General features: G+C 43.6%; 1 protein-coding gene across 13 annotated transcripts in view; it reads right to left on the bottom strand.

Moving 5' to 3' along the window:
• The window catches only part of FMNL2 (formin like 2), a 315,840-nt gene extending 298,625 nt beyond the window's left edge, over nucleotides 1-17,215 (bottom strand). For all 13 annotated transcript variants that reach the window (XR_010579869.2, XR_012421108.1, XM_065525488.2 and 10 more), the window contains exon 1: nucleotides 16,666-17,215. Coding sequence is in view for 11 of the 13 variants with exons in the window: in XM_065525488.2 (XP_065381560.1) it covers nucleotides 16,666-16,782 (117 nt within the window). In the remaining 2 variants the exon portion in view is untranslated. The remainder of the gene's footprint in view (nucleotides 1-16,665) is intronic.
• Between the last annotated feature and the right edge of the window lie 9,513 nt (nucleotides 17,216-26,728).

The raw sequence follows: 26,728 nt of genomic DNA, 5'->3' as shown, positions 1-26,728 counted from the left end.
AACAGAATGTCAGGAGCACAGCTTTTGAGTTGAGAAATTTGATTTTCAGCTTTATTACCTACTAGAAATATGTATTCTCAAGTAAGATTTTTAACTTCCCTAATCCTGAGTTTCTCACATATGAGACAGGGACATACCTACCTTTCGGGTTTCCTGAGCTACCACTCGTGTTTACTGAAATGATTAAAGAAATACACAAGTGACCTATATTGTATTATTACTAACATGCATGAAATCCACATTTAAACCCACGTTAGGGCTGCCTTAAAATCCTCACAATAAACAAAGCCACTAACATGTATTTAAAGACTTATTCTGATCTTGAATTGTGTAAACCTACTGGCAAGCAGGAAGATATCAAAATTCCTACCCATCCTCCAGTCACTGCTAGAGGTCTGAAAGTTCTAAGTCAGAATTGCCCACTTTTGTTTTGTGGCTTCTCCTTTAATCATGCTTAAAGGTTCTCAAACTTTAACACTCATAAGAATTGCTTTCTAGGAGCTCATCATCACTGGTCATTAGAGAAATGCAAATCAAAACCACAATGAGACAGTACCTCATGCCAGTTAGAATGGCGATTATTAAAGTCAGGAAACAGTAGATGCTGGTGAGGTTGTGAAGAAATAAGAACACTTTTACACTGTCGATGGGAGTGTAAATTAGTTCAATCATTGTGGAAGACAGTGTGGCGATTCCTCAAGGATCTAGAACCAGAAATACCATTTGACCCAGCAATCCCATTACTGGGTATATACCCAAAAGATTATAAATCATTCTATTATAAAGACACATGCACACGTATGTTTACTTGGCTATTTACAATAGCAAAGACTTGGAACCTACTCAAATGCCCGTCAGAGATAGGCTGGATAAAGAAAATGGCACATATACACCATGGAATACTATGCAGCCATAAAAAAGGATGAGTTCATGTCCTTTGCAGGGACATGGATGCAGCTGGAAACCATCATCCTCAGCAAACACAGGAACAGAAAACCAAACACCACATGTTCTCACTCATAAGTCGGGGTTGAACAATGAGAACACATGGACACAGGGAGGGGAACATTACACACCAGAACCTTTCGCAGCTTGAGGGGGAAGGGGAGGGAGAGCATTAGGACAAATACCTAATGCATGCAGGGCTTAAAACCTAGAAGACAGGTTGATGGGTGCAGCAAACCATGGCATGTATACCTATGTAACAAACCTGCACGTTCTGCACATGTATCCTAGAACTTACAGTAAAATTTAAAAGAAATAATAACTGCTTTCTAGGGTTGTTTCACTACAGAATTGAACATGTTGTACTTTCATGGGCAACTTCAGGTTTGTTCGGGATAATTTTAACCATACCCAACTTTCACCTTATTTTTAACTTTAGAATTGTTAAATTTAGAACTCAATTATTTTTGAGACAGAGTCTCACTCTGTTACCCAGGCTGGGGTGCAATGGCGCAATCTCGGCTCACTGCAGCCTCTACCTCCCAGGTTCAAATGATTCTCCTGCCTCAGCCTCCCAAGTAGCTGGGACTACAAGTACGCGCCACCATACCCAGCTGATTTTTGTATTTGTAATAGAGACAGGGCTTCACCGTGTTGGCCAGGCTAGTCTCAAAGTCCTGACCTCAAGTGATTGACCCACCTCGGCCTCTCAAAGTGATGGGATTACAGGTGTGAGCCACCGTGCCCAGGCTTCTTTGTGCCCCTTAAAATACAATAATTTTGTAAAGGAAATATAAAAAAAGAAAAAGAGGGAAAGAATCTGAGCTATAAGCTAGTAGCAAGTTAACAGCAATAAAGTCTGCCCCAGGTCAACCTATAGCTTCAAGCAGACAAAGAAAGTCATTCTAAGTATTGGCCTTCAGAGGGCTTGCATTTAGGGCACAGCTCACACTGATCAAACAGTCCATTCTCAAACAGTGTGTCCCATGGGTCTAGAACAATGGCAATTCTAAAATACTCATTTCTTAGAAAATCACCTGAATTTAACAAGAAGCAGAACTCTGGCTACCCAAAGCCACCTACAAGAAATGGCTCTGTTATCAACAACAGAGTGAGGGGACAGACTCCTGAGCCTCTACCTTGAGTCTGTCCCACGGGCACTGTTGGGACTGAGTACATCCCATGTCTGGGCTAAGTACATCCCATATGCTGTGGAATGACCCTTCATTTGCTCCAGGGTCTCTGGAAACTGCTCCTGGACCAGCAAAGGGAGAAACAAATCGCACTCTGGCTACTCCTCCCTCCTGAGGGCTCCTACCTGATCACAATGGCTGCCTGCTCCTCCTCACTCAGACCTTATCGGGATGACACCACTTCACATATCCCATTTTATTCTCCTCATGGCACTCTCCACCATCTAAATGCTCCATTTCTGTACCTGTGCATCCCCTTCATGTCTGGCTTCCCCCTCTGCACCCTCCCATTAAAATGTAAATTCCTTGGGAGCAGACGTTTAATCGGTACCACTCAGTACAGCATCCTCCAGTGCCTACAACACTGCCTGGCACACAGTAAGTGCTCAATAAATATTTTTTGGACTGTCTAAATAAAGTATATAAGCACCAAAGGAGCAAAAACCCACAAGGTAGAATGAAAAGTGCAGCCCAGCAGCAGTTGGTACTGAGCTAGAATCTCACCTACTTCCTATTCCCAGGAAATATTTTCTGAACACTCAAAACTCAGAAAAGGCATCTTCCCTCCAAACCCTTAGCATATCTATATCTATACTGACTATGAAGCTCTTTGGGTTGCTTATTGTTGCTTGTTTCCCCAGCTACATCCTGAGTCCCTTGAGATTAAGGTCAGATTCTGCAGCATATAACGCAAGTTGGACTCATTCAGGCGGTTATTGTATGAATTAATGAGTTTAGTACAGAGGGTATGTGAAGAACGAACAAGAAGCATACATTTAATGACACCTTATAGCTAACTCAGAAAACATAATAGTGTAGTGCAGTAGAAAGAAGCAGGCTCTCTGAGGCAGGCCTGGATTCAAACCCTGCCCCTATGATAGCGTAGTGGCCACCTTAACACCCTCAGCCCATTGTCTCATTAGTAAAAGACAATAGCTCCCTGGAAAAGCCGTCATGAGCATCAAGGACAATGCATATAAAGCACCTAATAAAACTCGAGAGAATTCGTAAACATCATTAGTTTACAGTGGACTGCACCCTGGAGTTTTAGTATGAAGACCTAGGACTGGACCACAAACTTCACCACCTTCTTACATAACTTCAAGCCATCCAGTCTCATGCGCTATTTGTCTCATTTATTTAAAACCCTTAGAAGCACAGAAGAAATTGGAGAGCACTCTGCAAAGAGCAAGGCACTAACATGCCAAAATAAAGAACGCTGCCCATTTTAACTTATCTCACTCCAACAAAAACAATATAAACTGCCCTCCTCCTCTTCTGCTAATTCACAAGGAATCAGGGAAGCATGATGCCAACTTGTTGTCTCTGAATGTTTCGTATTCTTCGACACCTACCGCAGTCAAGTGATAAGGGGAATACCAAGATGAATAAGAATCTATGACCAAGTGTCATTTCAACACAAAGGCAAGTTATGTGCAATTAATAGCCTGGTGTGGTCAGTTACATAGGTTTCCAGAGCAGCCACTCCAATTCCCAGTCCTCTTTCAGTGGGCACTGTTCTCTTCTCAAGTCAGCAATCATTTGCTGGGACCCCTCCCAAGGCTAAGATAAGTAAAAGCTGTCAGACCCTGTAAGACATGATCCTTGCCTTTCAGGAGCCCACAGTGTGAACTGGCAGGTGAAACTAAGACGCTAAGAATGTAGTAAGTAACTACAAAGCTACACATGAAAGCATCTCCCTATTTTACAATCAGAACTTACTCAAAGTGATATTTAATCAAGTGCCTCATGAGTAAGGGATAATTCATACCACAAAGCAATCAAAGTAAGGAGAGTTGTTTTTCTCATCACCCCCAAGCTAACGTGGGCCTGTAAGGACCCTTGGAAAAAGTGGGATTGTAGAAAACTTTGAAGGCTGGTATAGTTTCAGTAAGCAGAGAAGCAAAGGGAGCCCATGCTATGCAGGGGAATCACCGGGAAAAAAATACAAAGGAGAGAAAGCATAGGTCTAATCTGGGGACAGGAATTTAAAAAAGAAAGAAAGAAAGGAAAAAAACAAAACAAGAAAACTCCAAGTTAGGCACTTGTAAAGAAACAGAAGAGGAGAGAGATGGGTCAGGTCACATTGCAGCTGGCTTCAGGAAGAAGGCTGTGAGGGATACAGGAGTTACAGAGGGGGGAAAGGAAGGGAGACCAACAAACATGGCCATGAACCCCTCAAATTTTATCTTTTAATAACGTCTGGAATAACACAATACAGTTGTGATGGGAAACTGAACCAGAACATGAAATTCACAATCTTATACCTTTTAATATTTCAAAAGTCATCAAGAAAGATAACAAAAGCTAAAGGCCAGAACTTAAGCTTGAGAAGGAGTACATAAATTTTGTACCTACATGTCCGTAATTCCAAGTATTAATGCCCAAAATTTCAAATGCTCATTTTCATTGTGGCCATCCCTCCCCATTCATGCTTTACTTTGGGAACACAAATCAAAATATCCTCTTCCCAGTATTATGAAAAGCAGGGATACTACACACACAAACAAAAATACCATTAAGGTGATCAATGATATAATTAAAAGCAACAGGAAAATGCTGCTATGTCAGTATTTCCTAATATTCAGGCCTCCTTGGACTAGAAACACTCTCAAAGGAAGTGGTGGAAACCTCATGGTTAGAGTCACTTGGAGTCAGACCACAAGGTACAATCCTGTGGCCGACTCTCTTCCACATGAAGTGTGACCGCTGAGAAAGTAAGTTCAGGTGAGCAGTAACTGTGGCTGGGAGACCAGAAGCCAAGTCTCACCACCACTGAAGAACAAGAGGGAGGGATTCTGATTCCTGATCTGGGAGTTGGTTGCAACTGTGTTTGTTTTGTGAAAAGATTTTTTTTTTTTTTTTTTTTTTTTTGAGGTGGACTATCGTCCTGTCGCCCAGGCTGGAGTGCTATAGTGCGATCTCGGCTCACTGCAACCTCCGCCTCCCAGGTTCAAGCTATTCTCCTACCTCAGCCTCCCAAGTAGCTGGGACTACAGGTACGTGCCACTGTGCCCGGCTAATTTTTTGTATCTTTAGTAGATACGGGGTTTCACCATGTTGGCCAGGCTGGTCTCGAACTCCTGACCTTGTGATCTGCCCACCTCAGCCTCCCAAAGTGCTGGGATTACAGGCATGAGCCATGGCGCCTGGTCTAGGCCACCGTGCCTGGCCATGAAAAGATTTTTTTAAAGGAGGATCAGGCAATGTCATTCTAAAAAACGACGAAGAAAGAATTTTTAAATTTCTCCATTATCATTAGAAACATCAGAGGAAATCAATCGTAGAACGTTTTTTGTAGTTAGAGATAGGGTATCTTACTTTGTCACCCAGCCTGGAGTACAGTGGCATGATCACAGCTCACTTCAGCCTCAAACTGCTGGGCTCAAGCAATTCTTCCACCTCAGCCTCCCAAGTAGCTAGGACTACAGGGAGTGTGCCACTAAGTCAGCTATCTTTTTTTTTTTTTAATTTTCATAGACACAGGATCTTGCTGTTGCCCAGGCTGATCTCGAACTCCCGGCCTCAAGCGATCCTCCCACCTCAGCCTCCCAAAGCACTGGGATTACAGATGTGAGCCACCATACCCTGCCAGAACTTCTGATAATTACTGGTGAAATAACAAAAGTATAGGTCGGGTGCGGTACTCATGCCTGTAGTCCCAGCACTTTGGGAGGCTGAGGTGGGAGGATCACCTGAGGCTGGGAGTTCAAGAACAGCCTGGGCAACATGGTGACACCCCGTCTATACTACAAATACAAAAATTAGCCGGACATGGAGGCATGTACCTGTAATCCCAGCTACTCTGGAGGCTGAGGCAGGAGAATTGCTTGAACCCAGGAGGTGGAAGTTGCAGTGAGCCAAGATTGTGTCACTGCACTCCAGTGTGGGCAACAGAGCAAGACTCCATCTAAAAAGAAAAAAAAAAAAAAAAACAGAAGAAAAAAGTGTAAGTGTTTAATGTTAAAGAATTGTTTAATGAGAAATGAGACCTGGTAAATTCACAAATGATCTGGAGATTTCTTTTTTTTTTTTTTTTTTTTTTTTTTTTGAGACAGAGTCTTGCTCTGTCACCCAGGCTGAAGTGCAGTGGCCGGATCTTGGCTCACTGCAAGCTCCGCCTCCCGGGTTTACGCCATTCTCCTGCCTCGGCCTCAAGTAGCTGGGAGTACAGGCGCCCGCCACCTCACCCGGCTAGTTTTTTGTATTTTTTTTTAATAGAGACGGGGTTTCACTGTGTTAGCCAGGATGGTCTCGATCTCCTGACCTCGTGATCCGCCCGTCTCGGCCTCCCAAAGTGCTGGGATTACAGGCTTGAGCCACCGCACCCGGCCCAATCTGGAGATTTCTAAGCCAAATAATGCTTTCCAAAAAGCGGACCCTGAGAACCAAACCAAACCTTCTGTTATAAAAGGCCATTGGAGGGTCTAAACACTGGCAAGGGGAAGGGCTGCACAAGCCCAGGAGGCCACACAGTTCTAAATGGCCTCTCCAGGTTCACATCTGGATGGCCGAATTAGTTGGCAGTAGAGTGACTTTACGGTAAGGCCCAGGGAATCCAAGTTTATGGCATCCTGGTCCCAAGACATTTGGCTTCCTAGGTTCACCAGTCAGAAGTCCTTGGGAATAAAGAACCCTGATTAGTCAAGATACTCCATTGTCACCAAAGAGAAAATTTCTTCGGAAGAACAACAAAGCTGACCATATCAGGGAATGAAAGGGCCAGAACTGAACCTAACAAAGCTATTCACCCAATTCACTGCCTTTGCATTTCAGGTCTCTAGCTTTCACAACTAAGACAGTCAGCAGTACTGAACTCACTGGCCAAAACTGAGTGTTGCCATGGTGCAAATCTGATCATGACATATCCAACTTCTCCTGCTATTAGTTATCATACTGCTTCCTTCTATGCCAATTAAAAAAAAAAGTTATTCCTTTTTTATTCAATTTATTCAATGAGGGCAGATGAGACTATTTTTAATCTTTCTGCCACTGTAAAATTGTCATCTTCTTTACCTTCCCCACCAAAATAAAACTATTATCCTTTACTATTCCCATCTAAATCCATACCTTCTCTTGCCCTGTTCCCTATTACTAGAAAGTTTTATCTAATCATAAATCAACTACCTACAGTTCCTTATAAGATTGATTTATATTTCTAAATGAAAACAAAACAATAATTGCTACTATCCTTTCAGTTCCAGAAAACCACATATCCTGTCCTCAAACCCCAAACCACAAATGCTAAAAATTATGAATAAGAGGAATGTCTATTTGCTTATGTTATAATGAATAAAGAAATAACTAGAGTCTTGCATTGAGAACAATCAGCTCATTCTTGACCTAGCATCCTATTTATCTTTCTATTCTCAAGGCTAATTGCTTATATAAGCATGCCAATTTGCCTTGATTATAGGATTCTTAATAAATGAATGTTGTTTACATTTCACAAGTGTATTTGAATTTCACTACAGGAAGCCAAGCTCATCAAGTCTTTGTAAGTGGTAAAACCAGAGATCAAAGCAAAAGGCCTGCATTGAACCAACAAACAATTAGGCTGCAGAATAGAGGCCTAAGCAAAAATGCAATTGATTTATTGATTGTTCTACTCCAGAAGTATACCTCTAGGTCACTGCTCAATCTTATACAATATGTATAGAATTTTCTCACAAATGTTCATTATGATAATTTGGTGGACATTTCTTAAACAGTTAAATAAAGTCTCTCTACCATTCAACAGGATTTGATCCTTTTCTTCTGTATTTTTTCATCTCACAGCTTTTAGTCGAATCGAATGTCTAGTTTTTTTAACTCTTCTCAACCTTCTCAGTTTTGCCTAATCTCTCCAACTTTTTTTTAACTTCTTAAACAAGCCCTCTTCTGTTACACTCACTATCTTGTTTTCTGCTGGTTTTAACTCATATGCTTGGTCCTTGTGTTAGGAAGAAAAAGGGGAAAAACATCTAGCACAGTGGCTATCAACCTTGGCTGCACATTCAAAACTCCTAGGGAGCTTTTTTTAAAAAATGATACCCAGGTCACATTCCAGACAAATTTATCAGAATTTCTGGGAGTGGCACCCAGGCAAATGTGGGTTTGTTTTTTGTTGTTGTTTTGTTTTTGTTTTGTTTTTTTTAGAGACAGTCTTGCACTGTTGCCCAGACTGGAATGCAGTGGCGTGAATCACAGCTCACTGCAACCTCAAATTTCTGGGCTCAAGCAATCCTCCTGCTTCAGCCTCCCAGGTAAGCTGGGACTACAGGCGTGCATCACCACACCTGGCTAATTTTCATTAGTAGTAGAGATAGGTCTTGCTATGTTGCTCCAGGCTGGTCTAGGACTCCTGGCCTCAAGCGATCCTCCTGTCTTGGCCTCCCAAAGTACTGGGATTACAGGCATGAGCCACTGTACCTGGCCCACTTGTACTTTTTGAAGCTCCCCAAGTGATGTCAATGCACAACCAAGTTTGAGAACCACTACTTTAACTTACCAATACCCTTATCCTACCTTAAATAAGGTGTTCTGCCAAACTTCCACAGAGAGAAAAAAAAACAAGGAAAGGAAGTCAGGTCCCTGAGCAAACCCTCAATCAAGGCAGGACTTGAGACTAGTGAGATGTGTTATTTAAAAGCACCATCAGTCACACTTTAGTGTCCCAGCACCAGGCACAAGGTCAAAAATGTGAACTATTTAAACTGGCTGTGGTGGCTCATGCCTGTAATCCCAGCACTTTGAGAGGCCAAAGCGGGTGGATCATTTGAGGTCAGGAGTTCAAGACCAGCCTGGCCAACATGGTGAAAGCCCACCTCTACTAAAAGTACAAAAACTAGCCAGGCGTGGTGGTGCATGCCTGTAATCCCAGCTACTCAGGAGGCTGAGGCAGGAGGATCGCTTGAACCCAGGAGGCAGAGGTTGCGGTGAGCTGAGATCACGTCACTGTACACCAGCCTGGGTGACAGAAAGAGAATCCGTCTCAAAACAAAAAAAAAAAAAAATGAACTATTTGATATTTGACATCATTCCCAAAATGATGAAGAAATAAGTCAAGTGAGATTACAGAAGTCAGTCTAGTGAGATTACTTCTGGAGATAACAGGGTCTAAACACCTCAAGGCTTTCAGCTTCTGTGGCAATGTAGTTATAGGGGCTTACAAATGCCTCAGAACTTCTGCAAAGAAAAAAGTGGACTAAGGTTACATGTGAAACAAGAGTCACCAAAGTCAGTTACAGGCTACACAAGAACACTGAAGATCATGGAATCACAGAAACTATAGGAAGTTTGTCCTAGAAACTATACAAGACTAGAAATCATACAGAGTTTGTGTTAAGTGCCTACCAGTGAACACTGATGGTCATGTTTTTCTGTTTGTTTTTTAAGAGAGTGAAAAGAAAGTACATTTTTATGTGTCAACATTGAACATCATCATACCTGGTAAACAGGGCTAAGTGTTGCCCAATTTCAGAATTCCAAGCCCGTCTGGTCCACATCTGCGGGCCTTGGTTGAAATCCCAGTTCAAGAGGCAGCTCTCCAACCTAACAGCTCTTCCCTTAGACAATGCTTCCAAATTATATCCTATCAGTTGGAAACTGCATAGTCCTTGCTGTTATGTTGAAAGACAGGTTTCTGGAAAGGAGGAGGGGGTCACTGGGAAAGAGCGAGGAAGATCACCCTGCAGTATGAACAGTTGGAATTCTAAAGGGAAGACAAGAAATGAGCTATCTCTGTCCCCAGTGTTCAAAGGTGAGAACTAAGAAGGTACATGAAGGCTCTCTAAGGAACCATGACTCCAAAGCCTGGGGACACACTTCTTGTTATCTGCAGGATGGGGTGGCACTCCATAAAGAGTTGCTCTACAAGACGAGATCTGCCAAGCAACCGTATAGCTTGTAACTCACATTCCCTCCTAAGCTCCTCTAGGCTGTTCCTTCTAAGGATTCAATGCTTTGTTCCTAAAAGGATTCCAGTTACAGCGCCCTCTTGCAAAGGAGGGGCAATCATCCATAATCAGTGCTTCTTGTATTATCTGCTTTTTTGACATCTATTACTTGCTTCAACCTGAGGGCTAGAGAGCCCACTTTACCTTGTCCCTATTCCCCAAGCTCTAAATATGAAAAGAAGAGCACTGTTCATTAAGACCAAACCCTTTAGGCAACAGTTCTCAAAGTCAAATGAATTTCCAGAACAAACATCAGCACATACTTATCCTTTTCTTCTTTGAGCCCAAGAAGGACCTACCAGGAGATCTTCCCCCACTCTCAGGGGCTATAATTCTATGTCTAGAACCTGCAAGTGGCAGACTCACCTCAAAGAGGGTAACTTTCAAGCCAATAATGTACTTCCTATCGTCTTGGGCTGGACAGGGCCTTCCAGTCACCAGTGTTTTTCACACAGATTATCTGAATAACTTTAATGGAGAACGCACCATCCATTTTCAACAACTCTATGTGTTAGAATATTTTTCCCTATGCTCATATGACTTTCAGTCACTGACCCTGGGGAATTCTCCTCTTTAGACCACACAGAACACCCCTACACACATTTCCACCTGAAAGCTCTTCAAAAGCCAACGTCAACTAATGAATCACAATGTATTATGTTCTGGAAATTTTATGCTTTCGAGTGTTATGACTTCCATCATCTCACGACTATACTAACAATTGTGCCAAATTCTATTCCTACTCACAAAGGAGGAAAACCAAGGGCCAGAGGAAAGAGTTTAACTTGTCCAAGTTGGTGCAGCAAATATGATTCTAGAAACTAGGTCTCCTGCCTCCCAGGCCAATGCTAAATGAGAGGCCACAAGCAAAAGTACTTCTTATCACTTAGGGATTTAAGGCCACGCATACCATCGCTCCCCAAATTTCATCACTTTACACTGTTGCCAGTCTCTTCCTGGAGCCAAATATTTGCATTTGATCAACTTCTATCCTAGACACCCCAATATATTGTCACAGATTTTACTGGTATTATTAGGAGGAAAAAATGTATCCTGATCATGATACAGCCCTAACCATATATTCCCACTTAGGAGAATAAAACAGCTCAGGGAGTTACTGCCTAGGGTGAAACTGTAATGGCTCAACGTGACAACACTCCACCGCCCCTCTCCCATACTCTCTTTCTCTCACAACAGGAGAAAGAATGTGAGAAAACAAATCAGCAGCATCCGATGGCCTCACTACACTCCCACCCACCCATCTGCTCAACAGACTTCATGGCAAGTGTTCTCCTTGAAGTGGCTGAAAGGGAGCAACGCCTTGCAGCGGGAAATAAACTTAAACGCTAAAACTTGACTTTCCAGCGGGGCACAGTGGTTCATGTCTGTAATCCTAGCACTTTGGTAGGCTGAGGCAGGTGGATCACGAGGTCAGGAGTTCAAGACCAGCGTGGCCAAGATGCTGAAACCCCATCTCTACTAAAAATACAAAAATTAGCCGGGCATGGTAGCACACACCTGTAATCCCAGCTACTCAGGAGGCTGAGGCAGGAGAATTGCTTGAACCCGGGTGGCAGAGGTTGCAGTGAGCCAATATTGCACCACTGCATTCCAGCCTGGGTGACAGAGCAAGACTCCATCTCAAGAAAAAAAACAAACACAACTTGGCCTTCCTTTCCTTTTCACAGGTAATTATATATGGAGTATATGCGTTGCATTGACAGGTTGTCTATTCCTTCTGATTTGGAGAACAAACTTTTCAACCAAGGTATTTCAAATCTGCCTTGAAAAGAAAAACTGAAGAGTACCTTTTTGGGCCAGATCAATTTTTAACTCCATGCTTGAAAATGGAAGAGCACAGTGAAGATGCCAAAAGGCTTGACATCTAAAGAGAAGAAACTTCAAATGCACCTCACTTCAGTGACTTCTGAAGAATTTCTGCCAACTTTATCCAGTTGGAAATTTGCACTAACCAGACAGGAAGTTTTTACTGGTAGTCCCAGGCCCTTTTTTTCTTCCCAGTTCTAAGCCTAAGGAAGCATAATATGAAAGAAAGGCCAGAGCGAGCAGGGAACAGATCCAAATCTCTGCTGAAAGACCAGATCGGTTATTTAATAACTGTACAATTTTAGGCAACTTAGGTAATCTTTTTCTTTTTTGAGACGTGGTCTCACTTTGTCACCCAGGCTGGAGTACAATGGTACGAACATGGCTCACTTCAGCCTCGACCCCCAGGACTCAAATGATCCTCCCACCTCAGTCTCGTGTGTAGCTGGGACTACAGGTGCAAGCCACCACACCTGGCTAATCTTTGTTTTCTTTTTTCATAGAGACAGGATCTCACTATGTTGCCCAGGCTGGTCTCAAATTTCTGGGCTCAAGCGATCCTCTCACCTCAGCCTCCCAAAGTGCTGGGATTATAGGTGTGAGCCACCGCGCCCAGCTTAGATAATCATTATTTATGCATCTATAATGTTGCTGATAGCACTAGTTACTATGAGCATTAAATGAGAACGGGTAAAAGGCCTACTCATAGTAGATAGTCAGAAAATGTTCCCACTCCTTCTTAAAACAAAATGACCACATTCAATCTCAGGGCAAGGGGGAAAAGAATGAGAAGGAAATGGACTCAAATTAATCAGATACCAAAGCAGTTCCTCATACCAAATATAAGATAATACTGCCCTAAACCATTACTTCCTAATAATTTTAAATCTGTTTGCAGTGCTGCCTGATACCTGATATTGCATAAGATACAGCAGCTAAGACAGAGACTTAAAAATTGTCCTTTCCTCTGAAACTCAACAAAAGAATTTTTAGGATAGCTCTTCAACAAAGGCATCCAAGGGTGTGCCTTTTAAGTTGTAAACAGTGATTGCAAGCCAAAAATGAGTGAATATTATGGAGTGTCTAATGTAGAAAGAGGTATTCTCAGACAAAAACCATCAGTTGTTCACCACATCCACCAAGAACCACCTTCTTATCATCATCCTTAAAAATAAAGGACATGGTAGTATTTGTGGGTGGGTGTGTGTATGTAACCCAGGGATGTCCAATGTTTTGGCTTCCCTGGGCCACATCGGAAGAAGAATTGTCTTGGGCCACACATAAAATACATTAACACTAACAACAGCTGATGAACTTAAAAAAAAAAAAATCACGAAATAAATCTCATAATGTTTTAAGAAAGTTTATGAATTTGTGTTGGGCCCATGCAGCCCACAGGCAGTGGGTTGACAAGCTTGATGTAACCCCCAAAATTAGACAATGGTTAACAAATACAATGGAGGGCCACGTGGCTATTATAGATGTGAAGAACCCCCCCAAAAAACACAGGCTAATATTACCTATGAAACATATACATCCTTACATCAAAGAACAAAGATTGAAGTACGTGGCTGACTTTATAATTTATGAAACACTTCCATATAAATTATACATAGGTTAGAGTGAGTATAACAGAAACACTGCACATACACACACACAAAGGTACATGTATCTCACCTTCCAGCTCTACCTGAAAGGTCAGTAGAGGGAAGCAAATGGTTAAATGTATACACTAAGACAGTAATCTTTTCCCTTAAACAGAAGTTTTATAACTATTACTATAATGATACTGAAGATGCCTATCCTTGGGAGGATTAAACTCCTAAGACTGGGATCCAATTTTTGCTAGTCACTAACTCATTTTTTTCTATTAAAAAGATTACTTTTCAAAGTTCACCCCTCTACTGTAAATTCATTAGTCTTTTATTCTCTCATTTCCATTCATACCCACCAATTTTTTATATTCACACAATTTAACCCATATAAACTGATGGGGAGGGAGAGGATAGTTACTGAGTAGGTTTGTTCTCTCTTAAGGCTTTCCTAACAAGAAATAAAATAGACTCCTGTCATTTTAATTTTTATTTACTTCTCCCTGAGGCCTTAAATATTCTAGAGCTGGAGGTTGGGAGGAATTGTTTTCCTAGCTTGAAAAAGTCTGTTAATTATTGATGTAAACCATACTTACAATGAGGTGCTTGGACACTTTTCTGTACAGTATTACTATCTGGTTTTCCTCCCAAAACACCCATATGATCTTTATTATACAAGAAAGTTGAACTGGTATCAATAATGCCAACACGATTTCCATTGTCCTCCACATACATACTTAAAAATCTGCCACCTAAACTTGTCCTTCAAGCTTGATGTCGAGAACTAAATGGTTTGAACTGATTTCTTAAGCAACTCATAAAGAAAAGCAAAGTTGAGATTATCACACATACAACTCCAGAAAAAAAAACAAGAGAAATCACCAACACTGCGCACTTCTATTGGCCTATGGAGATGATTTGGAAGGTTTCAGCTCCTCTCTCAGATTGTCAAAGAGCAAGCGGAGCTGACTTGGGAGAAGGAACGCATCAACAGTCCAAATGTATCCCTAGGAAGAGTGTTCCCAAGCTGACATGGTCCCCCAAAAACTTTGTCTCTACTCAAAAAAAGGTCAGACTGGTATTGTTTTTGTTTCTTGTTTGAGAGGCTTAGAATATCGTAAACAATTTTAAAAGGAATTGCACCCAGTAACAGTGACACAAAGTAAAGTAGCCACAACAATACTGCCCCAAGAAGCTTGGGATGTACAATCATAATTGTCTACATACTATATTTGCAACTGCTAGCCTTAACAGGAACACAAATCCACCATGTTAATGATGGGACATCATTTTTCTAAAGATTAATTCACACCATGTGTTATTAATCAGCAGGGTAACTGAAAGCTCAAGCAAAAAAAAAAAAAAAGCTATCTTAGTCAAGCAGAACTTAATTGCATTATTGTTATTATTATGGCTGCTGCACTGGTTTCCCTGTGTCACTGGCTCCTCCACCACAAGTATTCAGACACTCAGACACACACACACACACACACACACACACACACACACACAGAGCACCACAGCATAGATGGAAAAACAAAAAAGCCAGCGTCGGGCGGAAAAAAAGCCAGAGCCAGCAGGTAAGAACCACATGTCTAGTAGGAAGAGGGTTTTGAAGAAAAACGTTTGTCTCTGGTAAAGCAGGTCAGGTATGCACCCAGGCCGCCTTAAGAATTATGCCTAGGCCGTTTCATTTGAATGTCCCATCTTGCACAACGGTGGGAGCAGCTGTGGGAGATCACAGGAGATGCAAAGCAACCCAAGCAACCTCATCTATCTCCCCGACGGCCACACCAGAGTTTCCAGGTGGCGGGAGAGAGAGCTCAGTTCTCCTAAAGAGCACACAGCTAACCTGCCATCCAGAACATCATTTCCCATACCAAACCATCCCTTTTTCAAGGCCTGAAGGCAGGCAATTTGAACGTCCTGTCGCTGAGCAGACCTCAGAAAACCGATTTTTGATCTAGAACTCGAGTCCTCTGCCAAAGTTGTAAGTTTTCATGAAAACAAAAGAAGAAAAGAAAACCCGCAGGCAGGCACAATCGTTGGCTGCCCGGATCACGAGTTTCCCTTGCTGCCTAGTCTTGCGGAGTTTAGAGGTAACCAACTAGGAAAAGAGAAGTGTACAAGTGTAAGGAATAGGAATGCGTCCAATCTCTCCTGTGTCCCTCCCAACATCCCTTAGAAGAGGCTGGGACGCTAAAACTAGAAGTCTGGGGACCAACTGCAGTCCAGATCCTGGCTGGGGCAAGCCGCCACACCCTCTGCAGCTCACAGCACAAGCCTCGGCTGGGAGGGGCCCAGACATAGTCCCAGCAGGAAAGGGAGAAAGAGAGGAGTTTTCAGAGTCCTGGATTCGAGGAGCTGGAAAGCTGGGAGAAGCGGAATGCAGCAGGGAGCGGGGGACCTGGCTGGGAGTGCAAGAGGAGAGGAGGGGTCGCCCGTGCAGTCAGGACAGCTCGCAACACGTCCCCGCAAAACTGCACATTTTTGTGGTTTAAGATTTAAGTCTAGAGGGAACGCGCTGAGGTTCTCCCCAGCCTGGGTTTCAGACGCCCCTGCTCCTCTCCAAGTGCCGAGGCGCCGCACTGCTGTGGGTCTCCCCTTTCCCTTTCGGGGAAGCTCCCCTTGGCCAAGCCACGACGTCCGCCCTCCAAGTTCGCCTCCGCTCATCGCCCGGCGCGGCGCCTACGGCCGGCCACACGCGCCCCATCTGCCGGGGACTTCGCAGGTCCAGGGCTGGCCGCCCGAGGGATGGTCCGCAGGGGCTCAGGGTTTTTTGTTTTGTTTTGTTTAAAAAAAAAAAAAAAAAGCCTAAGCGGCTCGCCGCCTCCTCCTCCCAAGCCCGCGCCACCTTCCCTTCACGCCCACGCCGCACCTCCCGGGCACACGCGCCGTGAGGTGCCTCTCCAGCCAGACAATGGGTTCGGGGCTGGCTGGGCAGCCCGCCCGGAGCCCCCATCCCCATCACGGGACCCCGAGAGGCTGAGCCCGGGAGACTGCCAGGGGGGTGAAGAGGAGTGCTGGGGGCCACAAAGGGGAAAGTGGGAGCCTACCCCACGGGAATGGAGGCTCGCTCCCGGCACCGGGCGAAGGGGAGGGGCGGGGGTCAGCTGCGCCGCCCGGCCGGGGGCCCCGGGTCCCCGCGCCCGGCCGCCGCCGTGCACTCACCAGCACGATGGCAAATCGCTCCTCCAGTTCACCTGGCTCGGGCATCGGCAGCTTCAAAGGCACGTTGTGCGCCCTGAAATCGGTCTGCTGCGAATCCATGCTCCCCGCGTTGCCCATGTCGGCGGCGCGCCGGGGCCGGGGGCTGCTCCGGGCCCCTAGCGTGCGCGTCGGAAATCAGAACAGCTCCCGGCGGTCGGCTCCCGCCTGCAGGCGCGACCTGCCCGGCTCCCCACCCTCCGCCGCGCCCAGGCGGGTGTGCGGCGCGCACCGCTCCCTAGCAGCGCTCCAAGCCGAGCCGCCCCCCGGCCTCCCTCATGCTCTCCGCCGCCCCAGCGCGGCCCCGGCCTCTTTTCCTCGGGAGGGGTAGTCGGGGCGCTGGGCGCCTGTGTGCATGGTGCTCCGCTGGCACACCGCCCCCTGCTAGAGATCGCGGCCCCCGACGCGTGGTTCCTCCTACTCGGCCTTCTGCCGGGCCCGCGGCCGCCTCTGACACTTCCAGCCCTTGCCGGCCACGGCTGCGCCTGATGGCTAACACCTCCAGCAGACAAATGCAGCTCCGCGCTCCCCTACACAATGCCCCCTCTCGCCCGGCCCCCGCCCCCGGCCCGGCTCCGCCCACTCGCCCCGAGGACTGCCGGGACGCGTAGTTTCTGCTCTAAGTGTCCGCGCGCAGAAACCACGCCCGCTCCAGAGCGCCAGGCCGAGTTGGGGCCATTTGCAGCAAGGGCGATCCGTACGTCTCTGGAGATAGCTTATGTCACTTTTGACCCTCCTCACCCCAACAGTAGAATACCTACATTGTGTATATCATGTTGACACTTGGTAGGCAGGTCTGACCATGACGGAATCCAATCAATGAATGAAGGAATGCATGCCTTCTGATTAAAATTCAGAAAATCGTTGCTGTTTTTGAAAGATCTAGTTCAATAAGGAACTTCAAAAGCATTGGCAAAGTCCTGTTTCATAAACGGGGGGGTGGCGGTGGGGGGTCCATGGGTGCTTGTTCATCGTTCTTTCTTCCATATATATGTTCTTTGGTGTGATTGAAATGTTCTATAAACAAATGTATAATTTATGGGTATATATAGTCAGCCCCTGGGAACTGGGTAAGGATTCAATTCAATTAAAAGAAAAAAAAAAAACACCTGTCAAACACCTATTATGTATGGGTTATTGTGTTCCTTGGTGGAAGGAAAAAAAAAGAGACTTGCCCTGTACTGGAATACTTGCCAATCTAGCGAAGGAGAAAATTTACACACCCATGTTTCATGTGAGATGGATATAATTATAGAGTGTTCTGGGAGGCTTTGGGATGATCTTTGACTGCAGCTCTCTTATTCCTTCACAGCAGTCTCGAGCAAGGTGTCTTACAGAAAAGATTAGACCTGACTCTGTCCTCTGGGGTGTGTTTCAGACTGTAACAACCCATTCTGAAACCTCGGAAATAGAAATAGCCTTATAAGAGACTTTAGCCAACTGCTCATGTGAATGTTAAGGGCATACATCTGGTTGACTTGTGGCTGAACTTCTGCAGTTAGTCCTTTCTTAGTTTAAAGCAGTGTTTCTTAATCCTAGATGTGTATCAGATTCACTTGGGAAGCTTTTTGTTAAAACTACACACACCTTGAGCTCTGCGTATTATCAGAATCTCCTTAAGCCGAGAGCTGGAGCCTGGGCCGGTGTATGTTTAACAAGCTCCCCAGGTGATTTTGATATGCAGGTAATGTTGTTATGCTTTTAGTAAATAGCAAGTGTTTCTGGACAAGTTAGTACACCAAGATTCAATCATCAAGGACATTTCATTCATCTTTATAAACTTCAAGATTCTTTAAACATAGCAGACACCCCAAGAACTATTTGCAGAATTGACAAGTGACTTTTTCCAAAAGCATATGACACAAATACACACAAATACATCATGTGTGTTCTATTAAACCACTTCTAGTCTTTAAAGAATGGAGAGAGTATAAATAAATTCAACTTAAAATTCTGAATAACTGTAACCTGTATTTCTAAAGTAATGCCGTATCAAAGTTAGTGGCAAATGTGTTACTGATCTGAGAGAAAAGCAGGGAGTTTTAGATATACACACACCCCAAACTAATGAAAATGAGTGAGAAAGAAAGCAGTTTGGACCAGGTGAGACATTTCTGACCCACAAATGTATTTATTTCCTTTGTAATCTCTAGACATATACTTTGGATCTGATTGACTCACAAAATCAGCCCACCCAGAGGGTTGCCCATCTGAATAAAAAGGCTGGAATTCTTTTCTGCAGTTGAGAAAGCCTTTTCGATTACATTTATGGCTCCCTGCGGCTATATTTCTGCCAGAAACCTTTTTCTCCCTTTAAGTCTTATCACATCTAGTCTCTCTCATAAGCTCACACTTTGAGGGAAGCCAAGGACAAAGTGTGCAAATCTATGAACCAAAAGAACTTTCCTGCCATTTCAATGTTTGGAATCTCTAATATTTGGTTGTTATTTGTGATTATTAAGAGGAGAAATAAATACTCCATAGGACTGTACAATTTCTATAAGAACTTCCATCAAAATCTTAGGAAATTTTTTGGGGGGAGAAGGCATGGAGGGAAAGAAAAGAAAAGACATTTATATCACCTTAATTGTAGCACTCTTCCCCACAAAATTAAAATCAAGCAATCATTTAAAAATGCATATTCCATTTATTATTATTATTATATATGATTTGTTATAACTCATGTGCAAAATATTGGCAAAAAAGAAAATGTCTGGGCCGGGCATAGTGGCTCACACCTGTAAGCTCAGCTGTTTGGGAGGCCTACGTAGGTGGATTGCTTGAGCCCAGGAATTTAAGACCAGCCTGGGCAACATGGAGAAATCTTAGAGTTACTACTCTGTGGCCAAGTTCACTTAGCCTTTCTAAGATACTAAGTGAACTTACCTGCACAGCTGTTCCTTACATTTAGAACCTGAGGAGATACCAGTAAAACTTAGCTCCAATCCCTCAAACAGCTGATCTTGTAGAAGTATCTGTCCTGAATAATGGAAAAGCTTCTTTGAAAGCAATCACACCATTGTAGAGGAATCCCTGATCAAGCCATCCCTGGCATAGCTTCGAAATGCACATAGAAGATAAATGTTCTAACATTTCAGTGTCCATGGAAGCTAAGTACAGTTTTAATAGACATTTTCCTTTTCTTCTTTCTTTTTAAGATAGGACCTTAATCTTGCTCTGCTGCCCAGGCTGGAGTGGAGTGGCACACTTACAGCTCACTGCAGCCTCAACCTCCCAGGCTCAAGTGATCCTTCCACCTCAGCCTCCCTAGCAGCAGCTAGGATGACAGGTGTGTGCCACCATGTCCAGCTAATTTTGCATTTTAAAAAAATTTTAAGCCATTAGGTTTTAAAGGTAGTTTTGTTACGTGACATAGATAATAGGTTAAAATATCACTTTATTGTACTTACAATTTGCAAAATATAGTATCTTCTGAGTCAGGGATCAGCACACATTTTCTGTAAAGGGACTGATAGTAAAAACTTCAGGCTTTGAGGGCCATATGGTCTATGTCATATCAACTCAACTCCGTCCTTGCAGTGCAAAAGCAGCTATAGACAGTAGGTAAATAAACTGCAAATGGTTTTACAGTTTATTCCGATAAAACTATTTATAAAAGTAGGCAGATGAATGGATTTGGTTTACAGGCATAGTTTTCTGAATTCTGTTTGAAGTTGACAGTCTAGAAGAATGTATATAATTCTCATCTCATAGTATGCATCCAGTTATTAATAATTAGCCTCTTTGTTATCTTCAGAAAATTCTGTATGGGAAGAAATATTGCAGGCTTTGTTATAAAGAATATCAAACTGGCACAGTGGCTCACACCTGTAAACCCAACACTTTGGGAGGCCAAGGCAGGAGGATAGCTGGAGGCCAGGAATTTGAGACCAGCCTGGGCAACAGTGAGATCCCATCTCTCTCCCATGATTCTTCCCTTAGGGTAGGCCTTCCGCATGCACAGTGCTCTTCTTACCCTGGGGGATTGAGCACACACAGTGTGTTTAGGAAGTTGTATGCATACCTATCTCGGGCTTTCTTTTTTTTTTTTTTTCCAGTGGAGCTGCAAGAAGAGAGATCTCCAGAGATCTTCAGAGGTGGCCATTCCGGTATTCAATTGAGTACAGATCAGTACATGCATGTGAGGGAAAAACCCAAAGCTGGTTATTTAATAATAAAGAGGTAAAGTCATCAGAAGAACATAAAACTCAATAACAGCATTTCAAAATACATGAACTCCGGCCAGGCATGGTAGCTCACGCCTGTAATCCTAGCACTTTGGGAGGCCGAGGAAGGCGGATCACTTGAGGTCAGGTGTTGGAGACCAGGATAACCAACATGGTGAAATCCTATCTCTACTAAAAATGCAAAAATTAGCTTGGCATGGTGGTGCATGCCTATAGTCCCAGCTACTTGGGAGGCTGAACGAGAATCACTTGAACCAGGGAGGTGGAGGTTGTAGCAAGCTGAGATGGTGCCACTGAACTCCAGCCTGGGCGACAAAGCGAGACTGTCTCAAAAGGAAAAAAAAAAACCCAACAACTATGTGTATGTGTCTGTGTGTGTGTTTTTGTGTGTGTGTGTGTGTGTGTGTGTTTCTGTTTCTCTGGAGAACTCCAAGGAATACAAAGACTAAATGCTTTCTTCCTAAAATCAGGCATAAGGCAAGAGTATCCAATCTCACCATTTTTATTCAACATTGTCCTAAAGGTTCTGGCCATTTACAGTAAGTTGAGAAAACAAAATAAAATGCATCAGCTTTGGCCCAGGTATGGTGGCTCATGCTTGTGATATCAGCACTTTGGGAGGCCGAGGCAGGTGGATTGCCTGAGCTCAGGAGTTCAAGACCAGCCTAGGAAACATGGTGAAACCCTGTCTCTATTGAAAAAAGAAAAAGGCCAGGTGTAGTGGCTCACGCCTGTAATCCCAGCACTTTGGGAGGCTGAGATGGGTGAATTGCCTGAGGTCAGGAGTTGGAGACCAATCTGGCTAACATGGTGAAACACTGTCTCTACTAAAAATACAAAAATTAGCCAGATTGCCTGAGCTCAGGAGTTCAAGACCAGCCTAGGAAACATGGAGAAACCCTGTCTCTATTGAAAAAAGAAAAAGACCAGGCATGGTGGCTCACGCCTGTAATCCCAGCACTTTGTGAGGCCAAGGTGGGCAGATTGCCTGAGGTCAGGAGTTCGAGACCAGCCTGGCTAACATGGTGAAACCCCGTCTCTACTAAAAATACAAAAAAGTCAGGCGTGGTGACACATGCCTACAGTCCCAGCTACTCAGGAGGCTAAGGCAGAATTGCTTGAACCCGGGAGAGGTGGAGGTTGCAGTGAGCCGAGGTCACATCACTGTACTCCAGCCTGGGCGACAGAGCAAGACTCTGTCAAAAAAAAAAAAAAAAGGAAAAAAAAGTGCCAGGTGCAGTGGCTCACACCTGTAATCCCAGCACTTTGGGAGGCTGAGGCGGGTGGATCACCTGAGTTCAGGAGTTTGAGGCCAGCCTGGCCAGCCTGGCCAACATAGTGAAACCCTGTCTCTACCCAAAATACAAAAAAATTAGCTGGGCGTGGTGGCAGGCACCTGTAATCCCAGCTACTCGGGAGGCTGAGGCAGAAGAATCGCTTGAACCCAGGAGGCGTAGGTTGCAATGAGCCAAGATCGCACCACTGCACTCCAGACTGGAAAACAAGAGCAAGACTCTGTCTCAAAAAATAATACTAATAATAATAATAATAAAATAAAAAGAATGAAAGGGGAAAAAAAAGTATCTGGTCTGGAATGAAGAAGTCAACTGTCTTCATTAATAGATTGCATGATCTTTTATGTAGAAAACCTAATGGAATCTATAAAATAGTTACTAGAACTAATATGTGAGTTTAACAAGGTTTCAGGATAGAAGATTGATATACAAAATTCAAATGTGTTACTGTATAGTAGAAATAAACTTTAAAAAACTGAAATTAAAAATGCCATTTATGGTAGCATCAAAAATATTAAATACTTAGGTATAAATCGGGCAAAAGATGTGCAAAACCTGCACACTGAAAATTACAGTATATTGTGTCCAAACTTCCAAACTCAGAAAACTTATTATTTTTAAGACATCAATTCCCTCCAAATAGGTCTATAGATTTATTGTATTCCAAAATAAAATTCCATAAGACACTTGTTTTTGTAGAAATTGATAAGATAATTCTAAAATTCATGTGGAATTGCAAGGACCTAGAACAGGAAAACCAACTTGTAAAAAAAAGTACAAGGCCAGGCACGGTGGCTCACGCCTGTAATTCCAGCACTTTGGGAGGCCGAGGCAGGCAGATCACAGGTCAGAAGATGGAGATGATCCAGCCTAACACAGTGAAACCCAGTCTCTACTAAAAATACAAAAAATTAGCCGGGTGTGGTGGCACATGCCTGTAGTCCCAGCTACTCAGGAGGCTGAGGCAGGAGAATCGCTTGAACTCTGGGGGTGGAGGTTGCAGTGAGCCAAGATCGCGCCACTGCACTCCAGCCTGGGCGATAGAGCGAGCCTCCATCTCAAAACAAAACAAAAAAAGGACAAAATGGGAGGACAAATTCTACCTGATTTCAAGACTTATTATAAAGCTACACTAATTAAGAGAGTATGATATTGATATTAAGATAGAGTGATCAATAGAATAGAATGGTGAGCCCAGAGGTGGGACCACAGATACATGGACAATGGGTTTTGACAAAGGTGCAATGGCATTTCAGTGGAGAAAGGATAGTCTTTTCAGCAAATGACTGTAACAATAGTTGTACAGAAATTGGATATCCACATTCAACAAATGAACGTTTATATATACCCACACCATTTACAACACAACTCAAAACAATTGTAGAAATAAGTGCAAAATCCAAAACTATACAACTTCAGAAAAAAAATAAAGGAAAAGATCTTTGTTACCTTGGGTTAGGCAAAGATTTCTTAGGTATGCCAGCAGGAAAAAAAATGATAAATTGGACTTCATCCAATTAAAAACATCTACTATTCTAAAGACACAGTTAGCAGAATGAAAAGATCCGCTGCTGACTAAGAAAAAGTATTTACAAATTATATGTTTGATAAAGGACTTGTACCCAGAATGCATAAGGAACTCTCAAAACTAAATAAGAATACAACGGACAAAAGACTTGAACAGATGCTCCGCCCAAGGAAATATATCCATGGCTAATAAACACATGAAAAGATGCTCCACATTATTCCTCATTAGGACAATGCAAATTAAAACTACAATGAGGCCAGGCACCCTGGCTCATGCCTGTAATCCCAGCACTTTGGGAGGCCAAGGCAGGAGGATGGCCCAAACCCAGGATTTCAAGTTTGCACTGCAGTCCAGTCTGAGTGACAGAGCAAGATCCTGTCTTAAAAAAATTAAAAACCTACAATGAGATATATTTCCTTACAGTTCTGGTGTCTCAGAAGTTCAATATTAAGGCACCAGCATTTGATGAGAACTTTTTTTGCATCATCCCATGGTGAAAGGACAGAGAGGGTAACAGAGAGCAAGAGGTGGCTGAACTTCTAAAAAGAACTCATTTTCATATAACAACATTAATCCATTCACTCCACCCTCATGGTCTAATTACCTCACATTAGACCTCAGCTCCCAGCACTGTTGCACGTGACCACACAAAGACATTTACATGATATTCACAGAAGCTTAACTTGACCAAAAACTGAAACAACTCAAGTGTTAATCAACAAATTAAGAGATATGTGAATTGTGGTGTACATATAAACAGTGAAATATTACTTAGTAATAAAAAGGTATGGACCACTGATATACTCAACATAGTGGAATCTTAACTATGCAGGGCTGGGCACAGTGGCTCACAATTAGATTTGCAACACTTTGGAAGGCTGAGGAGAGTAGATCGCTTGTGCCCCCGAATTTGAGACCAGCCTGGGCAGCATGGCAAAACCCCATTTCCACAAAAAGTACAAAAATTAGCTGGGTATGATGGCATGCACCTGTAGTCCCAGCTACTCAGGAGACCGAGTTGGAGGGATCAATTGAGCCCAGGGAGTCGAGGCTGTAGTGAGCTGTGAATATGCCACTGCGCTCACTACAGCCTGGGCAACAGAGTGAGACCTTGTTTCAAAAACTAAAACAAAAAACTATGTGGAATGAGAAAAGTCAGACAAAAAAAGTGTAGGTACTGTACGAATCCATTTATATAAAATTCTAGAGAATACAAACTAACCTATAGAAACAGAAAGCAGATCAGTGATTGTTTGGGGAGTGCGGAGAAGTTGGGAGGCAAGAATTCCAAAGGTTGTGAGCACACTTTTAGGGCTGCTAGATATGATAATTAATCTGATTATGGTGATGGTTTCACGAGGGTATACATATGTCATTCTTAATCAGATTGTACAATTGAAATATGTTCAGTTTATACCTCAATAAGGCTGTTACAAAAAATAAATAAGTAAAAAATTAAACATTTTTTCTATTCTCTTTCTTCAAGGAACTTACACACTAACTCAAATTTCTCCCCTTCTTTCTTCCATGTTAATGTTGTCTATTCTCTTCATTCCTCTTTGTTTCTAACCCCTATTAACACTAGCCAGTAGTAGTAGTAGTAGTAGTAGTAGTAGTAGTAGTAGTAGTAGTAGCAGTAGCATAGCAAATCCTTATTTAGAGTTACCAAATGGTTACAAATTCATTTGATTTTCTCATGCTACTTTTTTCTTCTGGATTCACTTTTTTTTCTTACTGAAATACATTCTTTAGCATTTCTTTCACTGAGAGTTTTTGAACAGCAAACTTATATGACAATGTCTTTTTGCCCTCAGTCTTGAATATAGCTTATTTGATTGTACAATTCTAAGCTGAAATGTTCTTTCCCTCCCCAAGCACCAAAAGGGCTTTTGGGTGGCATTTCTGGACCTGCATTGTGTCAGAGGGAAGTCCACTGCCCTGAATAGTGAGTCACAGGTCAGAGATCATTCACCACAGTCTGACATAAGAGACCTTGGGCTTTGGCCGGGCACAGTGGCTCACACCTGTAATCCCAGGATTTTGGGAGGCCGAGGCCAGCGGATCACGAGGTCAGAAGATCGAGACCATCCTGGCTAACACGTTGAAACCCCGTCTCTACTAAAAATACAAAAAAATTAGCCAGGCGTGGTGGCAGGCGCCCGTAGTCCCAGCTACTCGGGAGGCTAAGGCAGGAGAATGGCGTGAACCCGGGAGGCAGAGCTCGCAGTGAGCCAAGACCATGCCACCGCACTCCAGCCTGGGCGAGAGCAAGACTCCATCTCAAAAAAAAAAAAAAAAGAGATCTTGAGCTTTAAGGGAACATCAGCAGTAGTCTGGCAGTAACTCCCACGGGCCTGTGGTGGTGATAGTGGCCACAGGATGAGGCTCCTCTACCTTTGGAAAGGGAAAGGAAGAGTGGGAAGGACTACATCTTATGGTTTGAGTGCGAGCTCAGTCACAGCACCATAGAACACCAGGTAGACTTCTAAGGTTTTAAACTCTACCCTTGCTCCCAGATGGCTCCTCTGGCCTTGCTTGGGGCCCGTGGAAACTTGCCACCTTGCAGAGAATAACAGAGGCCTAGCTGGCTTTGCCACCTGCTGATTGTAGAGCCTCAGGGCCTTCAGTAAATATGGGCCATCCCTAGGGAGTGGTTAGAGCAGGCCTTGGGCAAGACCCAGTGCTGTGCTGGCTTCAGGTCTGACCCAGTGTACTCCTAGTGGTGGTGGCCACAGGTGTGCATGTGTCACACCACCCCAGCTCCAGGATGTTCGGAACAGAGAGGCTCCATTTGTTTAGTAGAAAGTAAGAGAAGAGAACAAAAGCCTCTATTGAGTAATCCAGAAAATTCTCCTGGATCTTGTCTAAGACCATCAAGGTGGTACCTTTATGAAACTGCAAGAACCACAGCATTACTGGGCTTGGGGTGCCCCCTAAAGCAGATACAACTTAAATCACAACACCCAAGTCCTTTCAAATATCTAGAAAGCCTTCCCAAGAAGGGTGGGTACAGACAA

This window comes from Macaca fascicularis, chromosome 12 (genome assembly GCF_037993035.2).
Source record: "Macaca fascicularis isolate 582-1 chromosome 12, T2T-MFA8v1.1".
Classification (NCBI taxonomy): Eukaryota; Metazoa; Chordata; class Mammalia; order Primates; family Cercopithecidae; genus Macaca; species Macaca fascicularis.
The sequence above is the reverse complement of the archived record's forward strand: the minus strand, read 5'-3'. Positions and strand labels throughout refer to the sequence as shown.